The sequence below is a fragment of the Oratosquilla oratoria genome, chromosome 9 (genome assembly GCF_046742065.1).
Source record: "Oratosquilla oratoria isolate Oo_2021 chromosome 9, ASM4674206v1, whole genome shotgun sequence".
Taxonomy (NCBI): domain Eukaryota; kingdom Metazoa; phylum Arthropoda; class Malacostraca; order Stomatopoda; family Squillidae; genus Oratosquilla; species Oratosquilla oratoria.
The window spans coordinates 12,982,767-13,004,643 of NC_134785.1; the positions used below are offsets into that span (position 1 = coordinate 12,982,767).

Here is a 21,877-nt window from a genome sequence, read left to right on the forward strand (position 1 = left end):
AGGAGGGGAAGGTGGGGAAGAGGGGAGCTTCAGCGTTTCGTTGTGTCCACACTCTTTGTCACCAGGCAACTTTATTTACCCAAGGAGAAAAAATCACAAAGACTCGACAGGATTAGAAATAAGCATCAACACTTGCAGCACTTTGCTGCCGGGCGATATCATTCAGACGGCAGAAAATCTACTTCATGTCCAATTCAAAAGACAAGAAAAATAGGAGTACACTTCTCCAAGTGTCCCACTAATTAATGAGCCTACTTAAGTTTGTATATACACATACATACACATACATAAACATACACACACATGCACATAAATACACACATGCAGACAGAGATCATTATTTATACTGCGGTTATGCATAGGCGCACTATCATTGTTAGCGGCGGGGCCCCGTCGAGATGTTTGACGCCAGTCAGCTATGGAGAGGGAGCGTGAGTGTTCTTTCAGGATGAATGAATTATTTTTATGTATATATACATATATTTATATACATATATATATATATATATATATATATATATATATATACATATATATATTGTATATATGTACATATATATATGTATATATATATACATATATGTATATATATATATATAGACATATATATATATATATATATATATGTACATATATATATATACATACAACCGTACATACACATATATATACACACACATACACACATATATATATATATATATATATATATATATATATATATATATACTGTATATATATCATATATCATAAATACCAGACATATGATATCACTTGTGTTTTGATGTATGCAGTATCTATCTATACAGTTCACAATGGTGCAATGAACGTCAGTGTTAAGACCACTGTTCGGGTCAATTGTAGAATCCCCCCTCCCTCCTCACACACACACACACATGTACTTGGGTTGAAGATAATGTTGCTGGGGTGGACATTCTACAGTTGATCATGTCTTGTGATACTTTTCAAATGGAGGTTATTCCTTTGCAGCGTGAGGACTCTTAAAACTGCATGAAACCAGTTTCAACTGGTTACAAACTGAAAATGAAATCAATATTCCTGAATACACAATCTTTTAGGCTAGGCTAGGCTAGGTTAGGCGAGAGTAGATTTGGTTAAGTTAGGTTATCGGGTTTGAGATTGTACAATTGAGTGTAGCTGAGATAAAGATTCTTCACTTGATCAGAGGAGACGGGTGGGGAAATTCTACAATTGAATGTACGTGTGGAGATTCTTCAGTTGATCAGATTGTACAATTGGTCCCACTGCTCTTTCTTTCGGAACCAACAGTGATGTAGGTGACGAGGTACCTCTGGTCTACTCTTCTGCACCGCGGTTGTGCACCAACAAGGAGACCAAGGTTGCGGTACTTCATCAGTGTTCTCGGCTTCTCGATTTTTCACCCACTGGTCACCGACACCGCTGCTGCAGCCCGTTTTCTTCATTTGGTGTATGCCCATTGGACCTAGGTCCTGTCAACACTAGTAGTTGAAACCACCGCAGTTGAAACCGCAGCGGTTGTAAGTCAACGGAGACATTCAAACATAACCGTGCAGTTTTTTCTTGACTATGTGATTTAAACCGTTAGCGTGAGCAGGGCCATTCTCTACCCTTTAAATCCTGACGGAACTGTCAAGAATTGACTCGACATAGAGGGGCTCCTACGATTTACGGGGGGCTCGGCAGAGCATTCTTTTCTGAGCGTTTGATGTAATTGCGCGTTAGCGAACACAGTACAAGACGTAGTTCACTAACGAGGGCAATTCGAAGAGAAAAATGTCTGAACCCATTTCGTACAAACGTTCTGAAGAATAGGTTTATCTACTTCAAGAAACAGTCACTGCTGGCAATCGGAGAGAAGTGAAAGATTCGAACCTACGACTAAACAAATATGAGACCAGCTCGATTACGATTGCGCCACCAGCGCAGGATTACATTGCAACTCTTTCTCTCTCTCTCTCTCTCTCTCTATCTCCTATTTACATCATCTATGATAGAAAATCAAATTTCCATGTTATTGCGCAAAATATTCCCCTTTTATTTTTACCTCAGAAAATAAATTAGAATATTTATACAATTCCAATTCTGAACTGTAATATACTTGCGTACCTTGTTTAACTTTGCACATGCCCACGAGATATAAAAACAGCTTTATTTCAGGCCAAGAGAGCATGTTTAGGAATCTATATATATTTCGTATTTTTGAACGAAAATTATCATTACTTATGGTCACTAAAGGCATACATTTCGTATTTTCCGAGCACCCGATATTAGTTGTGTTTTGATCTATGCAGCATCTATTTCACAATGTTTCTCCACATTGCATTCAGAGAGTTTATGATTGTGATTACACTTTGGGTGCTTTTCTAGTCTAGTGAAGTTCCTGGCACGATATCTTAAGCTGTGGCCCTTGAAATAATCGCCGTGTGCACGCGCAGTCCTGTCTCACCTGTATAGTAGGTTGTTCGGGTTGGGGTCTCCTGCACACTGGTCACCGGCTGTGAACGCAAGGGTCATTTATAACGTAACAGAACATGTGCGGTTACCAGTAGGCATATTACACAACCACACAGACACACCCACACACCAACACACACACATTTCGTTTCGTATTAGTGTTCATAGCATCTGTTGGACACCGATTGCGCAAGCATGTGCAACTCTCTTCATTTCTGTCAGGTTATGTAGGGGAGGGGGAAGGAGTGAACTGAAAAAAAAATCCGAGGCTTAATAGCAATGACACTAATAAAGAAGACATACGACAATATTCAACCTCCGCCACCACTCACTTCTGTCCCCTCATCTGTACCAAAGAGGGAGGGAGGAAGGCAAGAAGGAAGAATCCAATTTTGAGAATGCGGTCGGGGTTCCCCTACCGAAGGCATTGCAAGTTTTCCGCGTCCGATGGCTCATAAAAAAGGCAAATAAACAAATGAAAATCCATGGTTACAACCAACATAGCGACTGACTTTGATTGTACACACAAAGCCCGTAAGGAACACACTTGGAAAGATGGACAACAGACTAGCGTGGGCGCTACATCGCCAGACGACGTCCCCTCATCGTCTTTGCTCAAACGGAGGCAGCCAAACGATCTTCCTCCGCCTAGGAACGTGAGGGATGTCAGGCCCCTTTGGCCGCACGCAGAAGTCCAGATAACGGCAGACCTGAAGACGGCTGGCGGGGGCGGGGTGCATTTTCTTTTTTCTTTTCTTTTTTCTAAATCTTAAATTTTGAGATCTATAGTCAGAGGAGTTCCCTACCGCCAAATCCTCTCTAGGGCATTAGTGCCAGGAATAGTAACAGACCATTGCTAGGAGCTGTTGCTGGAGGTTCTGCACCTGTGCCTGGAAGCTGAGTGTTGGCGCACCGTGTGGCGAACATATCCGCCAGTCGCTCCACCTCCTGTTGTGGCTCTGGGTAGGAGGAAGGACGAGGGGCGCGCTTCCCAGCCCTTCTCAGATCGGCCCACAAATCTGCCAAACTGGAGTGCTGGGAGAAGCTGGCACACCACTCCAACCACTTGGCCTCCCGTACCCGACTTGAGACTCGACGAGCGTGTGCCACTACTTCCTTCAACAGTTGTAGGTTAGTGGGGGTGGGTCGTTTGCGGGATGATTCTGCGAGATGATTCTGCTCCCGGACCTCCTCGTTGTAGGACCACCACTTCCGACGCCGTCGTTGCACCGGATCTCATCTGGGGATGGCAGCTTCTGCAGCTGTCTCGATCGCTGCAATTAATTCTGCTTCTCGCTGGCCCAGGTCCTCCGGCAGGTCGTATGCTTTCCACCAGTTATCCAGGACGGTCTGGAACTTATTCTAGTCTGCCCTCCGCAGGTCCCATCAAATAGTTGGGAGTGGTGGGGGCGGGAGCGCGACCCTTAGAGTGGTGATGTTAGCGTTGTGGGAGCAGGGCAGAGTAGGATGAACCTGCCAGTTAGTTCCTCAGTTTGATGTATGTTTGCCATTTGGTCATTTTTTGTCTTTTCTCCATTATTTCCAGGCTTTGTCTTCTATCTTTAGCATCACTAAAAAAAATTACCAACACTTTATGTAAACTTTGTTTTGTTTCTTCTTTGGTACATATTAATCTGTTCTCTCCTTGTATTTTTCTTTAAGTATGTTCCATTTCTCTTCCATCGTTGTTTCTTCATTTGAACAATTTGAACAATTAGGCTTTTGAGATTTTTTCTTAGTTTTACAAAGTCCATTTTCTTCTCGTATCATTTTCTTGACCCATTTTTTCAATGTATAATCAATGGCCATATCCAGTAGAATGTTGCCCCAGAGTTTCTCTCCACCTTTTACTGTCATTTCTTCCCAATTTATTTCCTTTGCGTTAAAGTCACCCATAATTACTATGTTTCCTCCATTGATCAGTAATTCAGATAATGCATTCTTTATGTCTTCCATTAATTTGGAATGATCACTATCAGACCAAGCCTGTGTTTTTGGGGGTACATATACTACTACAACATTTCTACTTTTCATATTACTATTTACAATTTTAATCATAATCATTTCCACACTATCTTTTCTTTCTGTTATCTTTGTCACATTTAAGCCCCTTCTAGCCAATAACATGACTTCCCCTTGATTATCCGTTCTATTTTTCGCACCAATAATTGTATAGACCTTGTCCCACCATACTTGATGATATAGGACCTTTCAATTTTGTCTCCACAATTCCCATTATGTCTGGTTTCTCTATTAACAAATACTTGTTTAGTTCATTTATTCCAGAAGTCATACAGTGCATGTTTGTGTATGCCACTTTTAATTTCTTTTCTCTTCTCTTTTTTTTTCTTTTTTCCCTTTTTTCTGATATACCATTTTCTCAGCCTCAGATCCAGCACTCTTTATTTATTTATTTTTTTCATTCTCCGTTCTTCTCACTCTCTCTTTTTTTTTCTTTCTTTTTTAAGTTTCATTTCTTAGTGCCTTATCTTCCTTTATTTCCTCATCGCTTATTTCCTTTTTTATCCACACATATTTGTAATTTTCACTGTTAACTAGTTTTGTCGCTTTCGATAGTATCTCTTCAGCTATCATTTGAGTCCTTAGCTTGATTTTCATTGGCCTATAATGTTTTTCTATAGAGTATGTGCCTATTTTATGCACCTCGTCAATTTCCATATCCAACTCTTGACCCTCGTCCTGAACCGCTTTCAGTATTTCCTTTGTAATTTCTTTCTCTTTTTCTCTTTGGTATTTGTATACATTATGTTCTTCTTTGATACCATAAACCACAATGTATTTCTTTTTATCCACTGTGTCTCTCACCAAGTTTTCCTTTTCTTTGATTACCTTAATTACTGTTTCTTTTACATTCTCCTCTACCTGTTGTTGTACTATTTCTTTGAAAGAAGCTTTTTTGGTTTTCACGTTCCTATTTCCACTGATTTCATTTCAAGGTGATCACACTATTTGGATTATTCTCGCACTTTTTTTGGTCCCTGCTTGTATTTGCTCTTTGATCTCTATCTTCAGTTCTTCGTCTTTGTTTCTATCCTCGTTTTCCTTCCTTTCGTTTTCTTTTTAATCACACTTGGTTGACTTTTTAGATCACTCAACTCTGATATTTCGTCATTAGTTTTACGTAAGATTGTCATTTCTTTGTGCAAGGCTCTATAATCTATTTTTATATGAATAATTCCTCCATCAAGTCATTGATGTCTAGATTCCTTAGAACACTACTAAACCTAGTCTCTCTTTCTGCATGTATAACTTTTCCTATTGTTCCCTTTTCCCTTTGAAAAACGGGAAAAAAGTCCATCTTTGAGTAGTCTTCGGAGTGTCGCTTAGACACGTTCTCTTCGGTATCACATACAGTGGCGATTCCACTCTATTCATATCTAGTCCTGTCTTCGTTGGTTCATCAATTCTTTTGTCTTCTTTTTTTCTTTTCCTCCATTTCGTGCTATACTATACTTTTCCGTAACTGGGTTTTACACCTTACCGGTCACTCGATTACAAAGCGCTAAGTCTGAGCTCATTCACTAGACTTGTGTGTGTGTGTGTGTGTGTGTGTGTGTGTGTGTGTGTGTGTGTGTGTGTGTGTGTGTGTGTGTGTGTGTGTGTGTGTGTGTGTGTGTGTGTGCGTGTGAATATGCATAAGTATAAGATAAATTATATATATATATATATATATATACATTATACATGTATAAGTGTAAGTACATGAACATACATTTTTTCTGGTTATCCCCATTTTTTTTTATTTTTTTTTATGTGCTTCTTGTCTCTCTTAAAGAATATAAAAGTTCTCCGAATGTGCCATAAGCATGGGTGTAAATGAAGTCGTCGAACAGAGATTTACTGACACGACGTTTCGTAAATTGTAGAGACATTTTCAACTGAACACAAATGTTTGTTAAAAGATTATATATATATATATATATATATATATATTTTTATATATATACTTATATATATATATATATATACGTATATATATATACGTATATATATATATAATATATATATATATCTATAATATATATATGATGATAATATGGTTTAACATCACACACTCCCCCCTATCGGGAGGCTAGGACGGTGCCCCTTGCAGAGGGCTTTGTAGCGTAGAATTTAATGAACCATGCCCTTGGTTCAACTTCGCTGGTACATATATTTACATACCTGTGCCACTGGGGCAGCTTACTTGATATGAAGAGGCTATGTATGTAGTCTGACAATATATAGCGTTCTGGGTGGTGCATTAATAGGTGGGTATTTCATAAGAACATAAGAATAGAGGATACTGCAAGAGACCATAAGGCATACACTATGCAGTTCTTTGTCTCTCACTATCTTTAATCCCTATTCATAAAGTTATCTAATCTTTTCTTAAAACAACCAATCGTTTCATTCCTCACTTCCATAGTTACCAAGTCTATTCCATCTGTTATCCACTCTCTTGGTAAACCAGTTATTGCCCATTTCTTTCTTAAACCTTCCATTTCTATTGGAGGGGAGAATTAGAAGGCCACTACTCTGGATGTTTACTTGAGGGTGATAAGTCATTATTATAGAGAGCTTCTCGTAGGGGGGAGACGGCGGGTATCACCGGGGCCCCCGAAGTTACCTCTCGTAGGGCCCGGCATCACATTCCTGACCCAGTGGCGCGGTGCCTTTATATTCTCTCGTTGTGGAATTCCGCGTTCGTGAGAATAATGGTTCCAAATAGATCCTGCTTGAAGGTCCCAAAGGTGGCGTCTTGAGAGGCTAGTGGTCATCATCTCTACGTAAGAAGGTTGAGTCCACAGTCCTCGTCTTGCTAAATATCTTTGTAAATGATGTTTTTCCTCTAGGGAGGCCCAGGCAAAGGGAAGCTGTCCTTTATTATTAAGTTGGAAGATTCATTGCATTGGAAGAATATTATAAAAGTTATATATTTACCCTCTGATATGATTTTAGCACTTTATCACTCGCGCCGGTTTTGTAAGACGATATTACCTGGTTTCTGTAGAAAAGATTGATAGGAGTCTTTCTTTTTTGAAGCGTTGATGTGGGGAGTATGTTCATGGTACCCTCGTTTTTGTTTTTCGCTCTACTGGGTAGTTAGGGAAACCATTGTTAATGAGGACTTATGAGGTTTGCTCTAGTTCGTGCTGAACTAGTGTTTAATCAGAGCAGTGAGTGTACTCCTAAGGTATGCATTCATTGTTGACCTTTCCTATCTCAGGGGGCACTCACTGTCCATTTAGGCAGCGGTAGTTTTTGGTCGCCTTAATATAGATACTTCTACAGGAACCCTTTTTCAAGTGCTTTCACCGCTTTTGGAAGACCACATAATCAGAGAACATCATTTTATTTTTCTCCTCAGCCACTATTCATATTTTTTTATGAGGAAAAGGCGCACGCCATTCCTAGAAGACGGCGCATTCTGCTGGCGTCATGCAACCCTGTTTACGTTGAAACAGGTTTCCCTCGAGATTTTCTTGTTTTCGATTTCGTGAGACACCCAACCCAGCTGAGCCCCAGCCAGCACTGCAGTGCACTATAGCCAAGTGAAGCGGAACGCATCGCTATGAAAAGACCCCCCTGCCTCACCCAACCTTGGGAGATCTGTGCAGAACAGCTGGTCCGCACCCATGGACCCGTTTCCCCAGTCGAGGACCTTATGCACTGCTTTGACTCGCCTCCCCCGGGTTCACAAGAAGTCTGGCTTGTGTGTTGTGTGTTTCGTTTGTTGCGCGCACGTGCGCACATTAAACTAGTTGTATTTCAGTTGCATTCCATAGGGAAAAAAACTCAGTTTATTGGCCCACGTCTGTCTGTATGGGTCGTAATCTACTAAACAGAAAATTCATTTCCGCTTGACTAGCTAACTGTACCTTTTTCAAAGTTACTTCTTCTTCAAGCTAGTGCATTTTCCTTTCTAGTTGTTCTGTAATCTTACTTTGTTCTACAGTTTCATATATCCACATTCTGCATGTACGCGTGCATTTGCGTGCGCGCATGCACTTTTGCACGTCTGCGCGACTAATTTCTTAGCCCGTGCTGACCTTCACGTTTGTACTATCTCTTGATACAGATATATTCTTTGTTACAAAGCAAATCATCTCCTGTGACCAAGACTTTTGCTTTCACTCCGTATGGGTTTTATCTAAAGAAGAACAAGATATCGGAAGTCATTTATTCAATCATTACAGTGTAAAATCGATATAAAGATTACATTGGTTACAAAGGATTACAAAGGATTACAAAGGCGAAGCATGCCGACAGGAGACCTTTTGGTCCATATCTAGGTCGGATGCGAAAAAAAAATCATAATAATAATAGAATAATAACAATAAAAAAAAACTATAATAATGTATGCAACAAACAAAATACATAAATATATCCATACTTACTCCTGTAAGTACTCTGAATAAAACTTTCGATGAAGGCCACCACCAATATGCAGAGCAGAAATGGGTTTTCTCATGGGTTATAGTATTTCAGTGTATGGTTGATGAAATTTGAAATATTTGAAATGTAACGCGTGTAGATGTAAATGTGTGGTTATGCGGCCAATATAAAGTGTGTATCTTGATATATATCTATACCATTAAGCATACATGCATAATATCCTTAATTATGCCAAGCCTACTAAAATTCTTGCCTCACCGCCTCAGCGAAAACTCCTGCGGACACCCAGGGGCTTCTCATCTCCAAGAAACCTCGGTATCTAACTTCGGAGGAAAGGGAAGCGTGTACACCCACAACTCCTAGCACGAAAGTTATAGCAGCATGTTGACCTTGGCCCGCAGTCTAATGAGGAGCGACACCGTTTATAGGGCCGGAAGGGCCACCCATGTCCACACGACCTCGCGCCTGTGAAAGCAGTACCATTTATAGTTTAAAAAAAAAAAAGTAATAAGTACGAAGAGGTGGACAAGGAGTAAATTCTGACTTTTTTTTCTGGATACTAAGTTAGTAGTCCCATTGGGACAGAAATACATGAGTGAATTAATAAATAAAAATAGATTAGATGAACTATAGAATGCACAAATAATTACAGAGGTTAGAACACAGTTAAAACAATTTGAAAAATTGTATGAACAATCAAGTCAAAATATAGGTAAGCTCTAAATTCTTTACTTGCGTCACCAGCCATGAAGATTATAATTGAACCTAACAAGGGGAAAAAAGGTAAAAAGAAAAGAAAAAAAAAACTCGGCCCCGCGATGGAAGATAGGGTATGCGGCACGCTCTCGACGCTCAAATGTACAAATTAACCCGCATTGCAAAAACAATAGAAGAAAATGAATAAGTAAATAAATCTATAAAATTACAGGAGAATGAACTTAACAGACCAATGTGTATTTTCTACTGGGGAATAACTGAAAGGGAGAACAAAGACAATCCATCCTTACATGGTCGATGGATTTTGTCCTGCACGGAGAAGGCCACCAGAAGGCTGCACACAAGAGCCACGGACACCATTGTCGTCTTCGTCATCCTCATCGTCTTGTCGGTAACCTTGAACGTCTTCTTCACCGGGATCGGCACGTGCGGGTCAGCTCCTGTTCAAGAGTCACACCGCTTACAACATAGACATCAACTTCTTCAAATAAAATAAAATAAAATAAATTACATGTACGGCCAGTGACAATTCCACGAATGTCAAAGCCTGACCTCTTTGTGTCCTTCGAAGATTTCGGAACAAGGGTAGTTTTCGACCGATATGCCACAAGAATGAACATCGATTGGACTGCCTATTCTACGCTCTCTCTTACCTCCTGGTGCGCAAACGCTCCCAGCCCCACTTTAGTCGACCCAATATCTGACCTTGCGTGGGAGTAGAGGCGGCGTTGCTACAGTGTATGCATGTGCCGCCACGAGTATGAAAGGGTAACTAAAACAGGACTTAAGGAGGAGGGGAGGTTAAGCGTTGCTTGGTTGGGTCAGGAGGGGAAGGTGGGGAAGAGGGGAGCTTCAGCGTTTCGTTGTGTCCACACTCTTTGTCACCAGGCAACTTTATTTACCCAAGGGGAAAAAATCACAAAGACTCGAAAGGATTAGAAATAAGCATTAACACTTGCAGTACTTTGCTGCCGGGCGATATCATTTAGACAGCGCAAAAAACACCTTTACTTCTCTTCCAATTCAAAAGACAAGAAAATTTAGAGTACACCTTTCCAAGTGTCCCAGTAATTAATGAACCTACTTAAGTTTGTATATACACATACATACATATGTATAAATATACACACGCATGCACATAAATACACACATGCAGACAGAGATCATTATTTATACTGCGGTTATGCATGGGCGTACTATCGTTGTTAGCGGCGGGGCCCCGTCGAGATGTTTGACGCCAGTCAGCTATGGAGAAGGAGCGTGAGTGTTCTTTCAGGATGAATGAATTATTTTTAGGTATATATACATATATGTATATACATATATATATATATATATATATATATATATATATATACATATACACACACACACACACATACATATATATATATATATATATATATATATATATATATATATATGTATATATATGTATATGTATATATATATATATACTGTATATATATCATATATCATATATACCAGACATGATATCACTTGTGTTTTGATGTATGCAGTATCTATCTATACAGTTCACAATGGTGCAATGAACGTCAGTGTTAAGACCACTGTTCGGGTCAATTGTAGAATCCCCCCTCCCTCCTCACACACACACACACATGTACTTGGAGTTGAAGATAATGTTGCTGGGGTGGACATTCTACAGTTGATCATGTCTTGTGATACTTTTCAAATGGAGGTTATTCCTTTGCAGCGTGAGGACTCTTAAAACTGCATGAAACCAGTTTCAACTGGTTACAAACTGAAAATGAAATCAATATTCCTGAATACACAACCTTTTAGGCTAGGCTAGGCTACGTTAGGCGAGAGTAGATCTGGTTAAGTTAGGTTATCGGGGTTGAGATTGTACAATTGAGTGTAGCTGGGATGGAGATTCTTCAGTTGATCAGTGGGGACGGGTGGGGGAATTCTACAATTGAATGTACTTGTGAAGATTCTTCAGTTGATCAGATTCTACAATTGGTCCCACTGCTCTTTCTTTTGGATCCAGCAGTGATGTAGGTGACGAGGTACCTCTGGTCTACTCTTCTGCACCGCGGTTGTGCACCAACAAGGAGACTAAGGTTGCGGTACTTCATCAGTGTTCTCGGCTTCTCGATTTTTCACCCACTGGCCACCGACACCGCTGCTGCAGCCCGTTTTCTTCATTTGGTGTATGCCCATTGGACCTAGGTCCTGTCAACACTAGTAGTTGAAACCACCGCAGTTGAAACCGCAGCGGTTGTAAGTCAACGGAGACGTTCAAACATAACCGTGCAGTTTTTTCTTGACTATGTGATTTAAACCGTTAGCGTGAACAGGGCCTTTCTCTACCCTTTAAATCCTGACGGAACTGTCAAGAATTGACTCGACTTAGAGGGGCTCCTACGATGTACGGGGGGCTCTGCACAGCGTCCTTTTCTGAGCGTGATATAATTGCTCGTTAGCGAACACAGTACAAGACGTAGTTCACTAACGAGGGCAATTCGAAGAGAAAAATGTCTGAACCCATTTCGTACAGACGTTATGAAGAATAGGTTTATCTACTTCAAGAAACAGCCACTGCTGGCAATCGGAGAGAGGTGAAAGATTCGAACCTACGACTAAACAAATATGAGACCAGCTCGATTACGATTACGCCACCAGCGCAGGATTACATTGCAACTCTTTCTCTCTCTCTCTCTCTATTTATCTATCTCCTTTTTACATCATCTATGATAGAAAATCAAATTTCCATGTTATTGCGCAAAATATTCCCTTTTTATTTTTACTTTAGAAAATAAATTAGAATATTTATACAATTCCAATTCTGAACTGTAATATACTTGCGTACCTTGTTTAACTTTGCACATGCCCACGAGATATAAAAGCAGCTTTATTTCAGGCCAAGAGAGCATGTTTATGAATCTATATATATTTCGTATTTTTTAACGAAAATTATCATTACTTATGGTCACTAAAGGCATACATTTCGTATTTTCCAAACACCCGATATTAGTTGTGTTTTGATCTATGCAGCATCTATTTCACAATGTTTCTCCACATTGCATTCAGAGAGTTTATGATTGTGATTACACTTTGGGTGCTTTTGCTAGTCTGGTGAAGTTCCTGGCACGATATCTTAAGCTGTGGCCCTTGAAATAATCGCCGTGTGCACGCGCAGTCCTGTCTCACCTGTATAGTAGGTTGTTCGGGTTGGGGTCTCCTGCACACTGGTCACCGGTTGTGAACGCAAGGGTCATTTATAACGTAACAGAACATGTGCGGTTACCAGTAGGCATATTATACAACCACACAGACACACCCACCCACCAACACACACACATTTCGTTTCGTATTAGTGTTCATAGCATCTGTTGGACACCGATTGCGCAAGCATGTGCAACTCTCTTCATTTCTGTCAGGTTATGTAGGGGAGGGGGAAGGAGTGAACTGAACAAAAAATCCAAGGCTTAATAGCAATGACACTAATAAAGAAGACATACGACAATCTTCAACCTCCGCCACCCATCACTTCTGTCCCCTCCTCTGTACCAAAGAGGGAGGGAGGAGAGCAAGAAGGAAGAATCCAATTTTGAGAATGCGGTCGGGGTTCCCCTACCGAAGGCATTGCAAGTTTTCCGCGTCCGATGGCTCATAAAAAAGGCAAATAAACAAATGAAAATCCATGGATACACCCAACACAACGACTGGCTTTGATTGTACACACCAACCACGTAAGGAACACACTTGGAAAGATGGACGACAGACTAGCGTGGGCGCCACATCGCCAGACGACGTCCCCTCATCGTCTTTGCTCAGACGGAGGCAGCCAAACGATCTTCCTCCGCCTAGGAACTTGAGGGATGTCAGACCCCTTTGGCCGCACGCAGAAGTCCAGGTAACGCCAGACCTGAAGACGGCTGGTGGGGGCGGGGTGCATTTTCTTTTTTCTTTTCATTTTTCTAAATCTTAAACTTTTGAGATCTATAGTCAGAGGAGTTCCCTACCGCCAAATCCTCTCTAGGGCATTAGTGTCAGGAATAGTAACAGACCATTGCTAGGAGCTGTTGCTGGAGGTTCTGCACCTGTGCCTGGAAGCTGAGTGTTGGCGCACCGTGTTGCAAACATATCCGCCAGTCGCTCCACCTCCTATTGTGGCTCTGGGTGGGAGGCAGGACGAGGGGCGCGCTTCCAAGCTGTCCTCAGATCGGCCCACAAATCTGCCAAACTGGAGTGCTGGGAGAAGCTGACACATCACCAACCACTTGGCCTCCCGTACCCGACTTGAGACTCGACGAGCGTGTGCCACTACTTCCTTCAACAGTTGTAGGTTAGTGGGGGTGGGTCGTTTGCGGGATGATTCTGCGAGATGATTCTGCTCCCGGACCTCCTCGTTGTAGGACCACCAGTTCCGATGCCATCGTTGCACCGGATGTCGTCTAGGGATGGCGGCTTCTGCAGCTATCTCGATCTCTGCAATTAATTCTGATTCTCGCTGGTCCAGGTCCTCCGGTAGGTCGTATGCTTTCCACCAGTTATCCAGGACGGTCTGGAACTTATTCTAGTCTGCCCTCCGTAGGTCCCGTCAAATAGTTGGGAGTGGTGGGGGCGGGAGCGCGACCCTTAGAGTGGTGATGTTAGCGTTGTGGGAGCAGGGCAGAGTAGGATGAACCTGCCAGTTAGTTCCTCAGTTTGATGTATGTTTGCCTTTTTTTCCATCTTTTCCAAACTTTGTCTCCTCTATCTTTAGCATCACTAAAAAATTTATACCAACACTTTATGTGAACTCTTTTTTTGTTTCTTCTTTGCTTCACATTTATCTGTTCTCTCCTTGTATTTTTCTTTAAATATGTTCCATTTCTCTTCCATCTTTGTTTCTTCATTTGAACAATTTGAACAATTAGCGTTTTATTTTTTTTCTTTACAAAGTCCGTTTTGTTTCTTCCCATATCATTTTGTTCTAGAAGTTCGAACTCTATTAGTATGTGGTCTCTCTTCCCAATTGGTGTCTTGCAATTCATTTTGTTCACGATTTCAGGCTCAAATGTGAATATTAAGTCTAGTCTCGACGGTTCTTTATTGCTTCTATATCTGGTATTTTCCTTGACCCATTGCGTCAATGTACAATCAATGGCGATATCCAGTAGAATGTTGTCCCAGAGTTCCTCTCCACCTTTTACTGTCATTTCTTCCCAATTTATTTCCTTTGCGTTCAAGTCACCCATAATTACTATATTTCCTCCATCGATCAGTAATTCAGATAATGCATTCTTTATGTCTTCCATTAATTTGGAATGATCACTATCAGACCAAGCCTGTGTTTTTGGGGGTACATATACTACTATAACATTTTTATTTTCATATTACTATTTACAATTTTAATCATAATCATTTCCACACTATCTTTTCTTTCTGTTATCTTTGTCACATTTAAGTCCCTTCTAGCCAATAACATGACTCCCCCTTGATTGTCCGTTCTATTTTTCGCCCAATGGTTGTATAGACCTTGTCCCACCATACTTGATGATATAGGACCTTTCAATTTTGTCTCCACAATTCCCATTATGTCTGGTTTCTCTATTAACAAATACTTGTTTAGTTCATGTATTCCAGAAATCATACAGTCCATGTTTGTGTATGCCAATTTTAATTTCTTTTCTCTTCTCTTTTTTTTTTTTTTTTGTTTCCTTTTTTTCTGATATACCATTTTCTCAGCCTCAGATCCAGTACTCTAAAAAAAAAAAAACTAGTTTTTTTTCAGTCTCCGTTCTTCTCTCTCTCTCTCTCTTTTTTTTTTTTTTTAAGCTTTATTTCTTAGTGCCTTATCTTCTCTATTTCCTCATCGCTTATTTCCTTTTTTATCCACATATTTTTGTAATTTTCACTGTTAACTAGTTTTGTCGCTTTTGATAGTATCTCTTCAGCTATCATTTGAGTCCGTAGCTTGATTTTCATTGGCCTATAGTATTTTTCTCTAGAGTATGTGTCCATTTTAGGCACCTCGTCAATTTCCATATCCAACTTTTGACCCTCGTCCTGAACCGACGTTCCGCCAGACTCATAGAGAGGACACTTGGCCCTCAACGGACATTTGCCCCACAGTGACAAAATCCCCCGTCATCCCACACATGTAATGTGACCTCTCCCCGTGTCTTACGTCGTGACCTCCCCCCGTGTCTTACGTTGTGACCTCTCCCAGAGCCTTTTTATTCTATGTTATTATGTCCTGTACTCTCTGTCTCTATTACATTGAAAATGCTAACTGCGTTTAGCGAAACGTCTGTACATTCTTTCTCAACAAAAGTTCCTAATGTCTACTGGAAATTTATTATTCCGTCTGTCCTGTGAAAACCAGAAATCTACGTTCAGAAGACTTGAAAGTCTACTTAAGAAGCCTTGTAGTGCCGAATGCGCAGTTGTTTTTAACAAAACATGTTTAAAGGAAAACCTGCTGCCAAGATTTACATATATATATATATACACACACACCTGGGCCACCAGGGCAGCTTACTGGAGATGAAAAGGTTACGTGTGTAGCCTGACAATATATAGCGTTCTGCCTGGTGCATTAATGGGTGGGTATTTCATAAGAACATAACAATAGAGGATACTGCAAGAGACCATAAGGCATACATTAGGCAGTTCTTTGTCTCTTACCACCTTTAATTCCTATCCATAAAGTTATCTAATCTTTTCTTTAAAACAACCAATTGCTTCATTGCTCACTTCCATAGTTACCAAGTCTATTCCTTCCGTTATCCACTCTGTTGGTAAACCAGTTATTGCCTTCTAATTCTCCCCTCCATTTGTATTGGAGGGGAGAATTAGAAGGTCACTACTCTGGATGTTTACTTGAGGGTGATAAGTCATTATTATAGAGAGCTTCTCGTAGGGGGGAGACGGCGGGCATCATCGGGGTCCCCGAAAGTCCCTCTCGTAGGGCCCGGCATCACATTCCTGACCCAGTGGCGCGGTGCCTTTATATTCTCTCGTTGTGGAATTCCGTGTTCGTGAGAATAATGGTTCCAAATAGATCCCGCTTGAAGGTCCCAAAGGTGGCGTCTTGAGAGGCTAGTGGTCATCATCTCTACGTAAGAAGGTTGAGTCCACAGTCCTCGTCTTGCTAAATATCTTTGTAAATGATGTTTTTCCTCTAGGGAGGCCCAGGCAAAGGGAAGCTGTCCTTTATTATTAAGTTGGAAGATTCATTGCATTGGAAGAATATTATAAAAGTTATATATTTACCCTCTGATATGGTTTTAGCACTTTATCACTCGCGCCGGTTTTGTAAGACGATATTACCTGGTTTCTGTAGAAAAGATTGATAGGAGTCTTTCTTTTTTGAAGCGTTGATGTGGGGAGTATGTTCATGGTACCCTCGTTTTTGTTTTTCGCTCTACTGGGTAGTTAGGGAAACCATTGTTAATGAGGACTTATGAGGTTTGCTCTAGTTCGTGCTGAACTAGTGTTTAATCAGAGCAGTGAGTGTACTCCTAAGGTATGCATTCATTGTTGACCTTTCCTATCTCAGGGGGCACTCACTGTCCATTTAGGCAGCGGTAGTTTTTGGTCGCCTTAATATAGATACTTCTACAGGAACCCTTTTTCAAGTGCTTTCACCGCTTCTGGAAGACCACATAATCAGAGAACATCATTTTATTTTTCTCCTCAGCCACTATTCATATTTTTTTATGAGGAAAAGGCGCACGCCATTCCTAGAAGAGGGCGCATTCTGCTTTCGTCATGCAACCCTGTTTACGTTGGAACAGGTTTCCCTCGAGATTTTCTTGTTTTCGATTTCGTGAGACACCCAACCCAGCTGAGCCCCAGCCAGCACTGCAGTGCACTATAGCCAAGCGAAGCGGAACGCATCGCTATGAAAAGACCCCCCTGCCTCACCCAACCTTGGGAGATCTGTGCAGAACAGCTGGTCCGCACCCATGGACCCGTTTCCCCAGTCGAGGACCTTATGCACTGCTTTGACTCGCCTCCCCCGGGTTCACAAGAAGTCTGGCTTGTGTGTTGTGTGTTTCGTTTGTTGCGCGCACGTGCGCACATTAAACTAGTTGTATTTCAGTTGCATTCCATAGGGAAAAAAACTCAGTTTATTGGCCCACGTCTGTCTGTATGGGTCGTAATCTACTAAACAGAAAATTCATTTCCGCTTGACTAGCTAACTGTACCTTTTTCAAAGTGACTTTTTCTTCAAGTTAGTGCATTTTCCTTTCTAGTTGTTCTGTAATCTTACTTTGTTCTACAGTTTCATATATCCACATTCTGCATGTACGCGTGCATTTGCGTGCGCGCATGCACTTTTGCACGTCTGCGCGACTAATTTCTTAGCCCGTGCTGACCTTCACGTTTGTACTATCTCTTGATACAGATATATTCTTTGTTACAAAGCAAATCATCTCCTGTGACCAAGACTTTTGCCTTCACTCCGTATGGGTTTTATCTAAAGAAGAACAAGATATCGGAAGGCATTTATTCAATCATTACAGTGTAAAATCGATATAAAGATTACATTGGTTACAAAGGATTACAAAGGATTACAAAGGCGAAGCATGCCGACAGGAGACCTTTTGGTCCATATCTAGGTCGGATACGAAAAAAAAATCATAATAATAATAGAATAATAACAATAAAAAAAAACTATAATAATGTATGCAACAAACAAAATACATAAATAAATCCATACTTACTCCTGTAAGTACTCTGAAGAAAACTTTCGATGAAGGCCACCACCAATATGCAGAGCAGAAATGGGTTGGTATGGTTGGTGAAATTTGAAATATTTGAAATGTAACGCGTGTAGATGTAAATACATGGTTATGCGGCCAATATAAAGTGTGTATCTTGATATATATCTATATCATTAACCATACATGCATAATATCCTTAATTATGCCAAGCCTACTAAAATTCTTGCCTCACCCCCTCAACCAAAACTCCTGCGGACACCCAGGGGCTTCTCATCTCCAAGAAACCTCTGTATCTAACTTCGGAGGAAAGGGAAGCGTATACACACACACTCCCTACCACGAAAGTCAAAGCAGCATGTTGACTTTGGCCCGCAGTCTAATGAGGAGCGACACCGTTTATAGGGCCGGAAGGGCCTCGCCTGTCCACACGACCTCCTGCCTGTGAAAGCAGTGCCATTTATAGTTTTGAAAAAAATAACAAGTACGAAGAAGTAGAGAAAGAGTGAATTTTGACATCTTTTTTTTTTTACCTGGGTACTAAGTTAGTAGCCCCCATTGGGACAGAAATACATGAGTTAACTAATAAATGAAAATAGATTAGATGAACCATAGAATGTACAAGTAATTACAGAGGTTAGAACACAGTTAAAACAATTTGAAAAACTGTATGAGCAATTAAATAAAAATATAGGTAAGCTCTAAATTCTTTACTTGCGTCACCAGCCATGAAGATTATAATTGAACCAAACATAGTGGGGAGAAAAAAAAGTCGGCGCCGCGATGGAAACTAGGGTAAGCGGCATGCACTCGACGCTCAAATGTACAAATTAACCCGCATTACAGAAACAGCAGAAGAAAATGAAGAAGTAAATGAATCTATAAAATTACAGCAGAATGAGCTTATCTGATGGATGTGTACTCTCTACTGGGGAATAAATGAAAGGGAGAGCAAAGACGATCCATCCTTACATCCACTGGCTTCCTGCACGAAGAAGGCCGCCAGCAGGCTGCACACAAGAACCACGGACACCATTGTCGTCTTAGTCATCCTCATCTTCTTGTCGGTAACCTTGAACGTCTTCTTCACCGGGATCGGCACGTGCGGGTCAGCTCCTGTTCAACAATCACACCGCTTAGAACATAGACATCAACTTCTTAAAATAAAAGACAAAAAATTATTTCCATGTACGGTCAGAGACAATTCCACGAATGTCAAAGCCTGACCTCTTTGTGTCCTTCGAAGATTTCCGAACAAGGGTAGTTTTCGACCAATATGCCACAAGAATGAACATTGATTGGACTGCCTATTCTACGCTTGCTAGTAGCTCTTGACACGCAAACGCTCCCAGCCCCACTTTAGTCGACCCAATATCTGACCTTGCGTGGGAGTAGAGGCGGCGTTGCTACAGTGTATGTATGTGCCGCCACGAGTATGAAAGAGTAACTTAAAATGGGACTTCAGGAGGGGAGAGGGGAGAGGGGAGGTTAAGCGTTGTTTGATGGGGTGAGGAGGGGAGGGTGGTGGAAAGGGAAGTTTGAGCGTGGAGGGTCGGGGGGGGGGAGATGGGTACGTACCTCCAGAGCAACTTACTCTGTCACCAGCCAACTTCTTTTGCCTTAGGAAAAAGAGATCCACAAAGACTCGACAGGGTTAGAAAGAAGCATTAACCCTTGCAGTACTTTGCAGCCGAGCGATATTATTCAGACGGAGTAAAATCACCTTTATTTCAAGAAACAATAAAAAATGAGAGTATACCTCACCAAGTGTCCCAGTAATCAACAAGCCCACTTACGTTTGTATATGCACATACATACACATACACATACATAATATGCATATATGTAGACAAAGATCATAATTTAGCCATCGGTTATTTATAGGTCTACTATCGTCGTTGGCGGCGGGACCCAGTCGAGCTGTTTAATGACAGCCTGCTATGGAGAAAAAGCGCGATTTTCCTGTCAGGTTAAGTGGAATTATTTTAGGTCTGTATATATACGAATGGATGGGTGGTGAGGTAAACACCAGGAACCGTTGGAGTTTTAGTGCTAACGTTTCCCTGGTGTTTACCTCACCACCCTTCCACTCATTCTGTCTTACGCACTTCAATATATATATATATATATATATATATATATATATATATATATATTTATATATGTACTGTATATATATATATATATGTATGTATGTATGTATGTATGTATATACTGGACACATGATATTTGTGCTTTGATCTATGCAGTATCTATCTATACAGTTCACAAAATTTTCTCCACATTACATTTAGAGGGTTTATGATTGTGTTCACACCTTGGGAGCTTTTTCTATTTTAGCGAAGTTCGTGGCACAGTAGCTTAAACTTTGGCCCTTGAAATAATCGCCGCGTGCATCCGTAGCCCTGTCTTACCTGTATAGTAGGTGTTCGGGTTGGGGTCTCCTGCAAACTGGTCGCTGGCTGTGAACGCGAGGGTCATTTATAACGTAACAGCACATGTGTGGTTACCAGTAGGCATATTACACAATACATAGACACACCCACCCACATACGCACACACACTTCGTTGCGCAGCAGTGTTCATAGCATCTGCTGAACACTGATTGCTCACCATTGTGCAATTCTCCTCATTACTGTCAGTTTATGGCGGGGAGGGGGAGGGAGTGAACTGGAAAAAAATCCAAGGCTTAGTAGCAATGACACTGATAAAGAAGACAGGCGACAATCTTCAACCTCCGCCACCCCTCTCTTCCACCCAAAGAGGGAGGGAGGGGGGAAGAAGGGAATATCCAATTCTGAGTATCAGGTCGGGCTGGGACTTCACCACGTGATTTCCTCAAAGAGGCTATTGGCCAACCAACGACAGGGTTCATCAATTATGTCTGTAGTATAGATAAGCTAGTAACCTTAGATGAGGAAATTATAATAATGGTGCAAAGAAAACACAAGACTTGGGAAACAGTAGCGCAATATTTGATGAACCCAAGAGGTAATCCTCCAAAAATTACCATTAGGGTACAAGATAGAAGAATTCCATTTGACTAATGGTCTTTTGTATAGAAAAACAGTTGTAAGTGGGAAAGATATTTCTAGGAGCCCAGTAAATCACTTGGTTATACCACAAACTCTTGTACATGAGGTAATGAAGTTTCTACATGATAGTGACTAGTTTACATCCGGGAAAAGACAAAATTTTTAGACAAGTACAACCGAGTCATAACCTGAGTCTGTTTGTGTGTGTGTGTGTGTGTGTGTGTGTGTGTGTGTGTGTGTGTGTGTGTGTACACGCGCGAGCGCACTCGGGCACGAGCGCATTAATACAATTGTAATACAAGCAAACTGTATGGATCCGAAATGGTCACCTTACGTACATTTTGTTACCTCCTGTAGAGTCTGCATTTCCACCCACAACAATTTCCTAGTGCGTCGCATGCTGTTCTCTCTCTCTCCTTTTCTCTCTTCCTCAAATGAGGATCAGTTGCACTTTGATCCGTGCAGAGACTCTATACTGGAGTTCTTCCACAAGTTTTGCCTGCCGAAGCCTTGCCAGCCGTGTGACCTCTGCCCCGGGCGCACTCACGAAGGATGCTCCGGAGAGCGGTACTTCTGCCTCCCTCG

The 21,877-nt window shown here is 41.2% G+C and overlaps 1 protein-coding gene across 7 annotated transcripts in view; it reads right to left on the reverse strand.

Annotated features, from left to right (window-relative positions):
• The window catches only part of LOC143028227 (uncharacterized), a 195,236-nt gene extending 174,279 nt beyond the window's left edge, over positions 1-20,957 (reverse strand). The window contains exons 1-3 of one of the 7 annotated variants that reach the window (XR_012966700.1): positions 12,751-12,857; positions 9,864-10,013; positions 8,625-9,321 (exon numbers count right to left, since the gene is read on the reverse strand). Coding sequence is in view for 4 of the 7 variants with exons in the window: in XM_076190031.1 (XP_076046146.1) it covers positions 9,176-9,321; positions 9,864-10,013; positions 20,672-20,738 (363 nt within the window). In the remaining 3 variants the exon portion in view is untranslated. Of the gene's footprint in view, positions 1-2,449; positions 2,543-8,624; positions 9,322-9,863; positions 10,014-12,750; positions 12,858-18,333; positions 18,700-19,229; positions 19,374-20,671 lie in introns of those variants that run through there. The other 6 variants (XM_076190031.1, XM_076190033.1, XM_076190032.1 and 3 more) reach the window with 6 other exon arrangements.
• Positions 20,958-21,877: the final 920 nt, after the last annotated feature.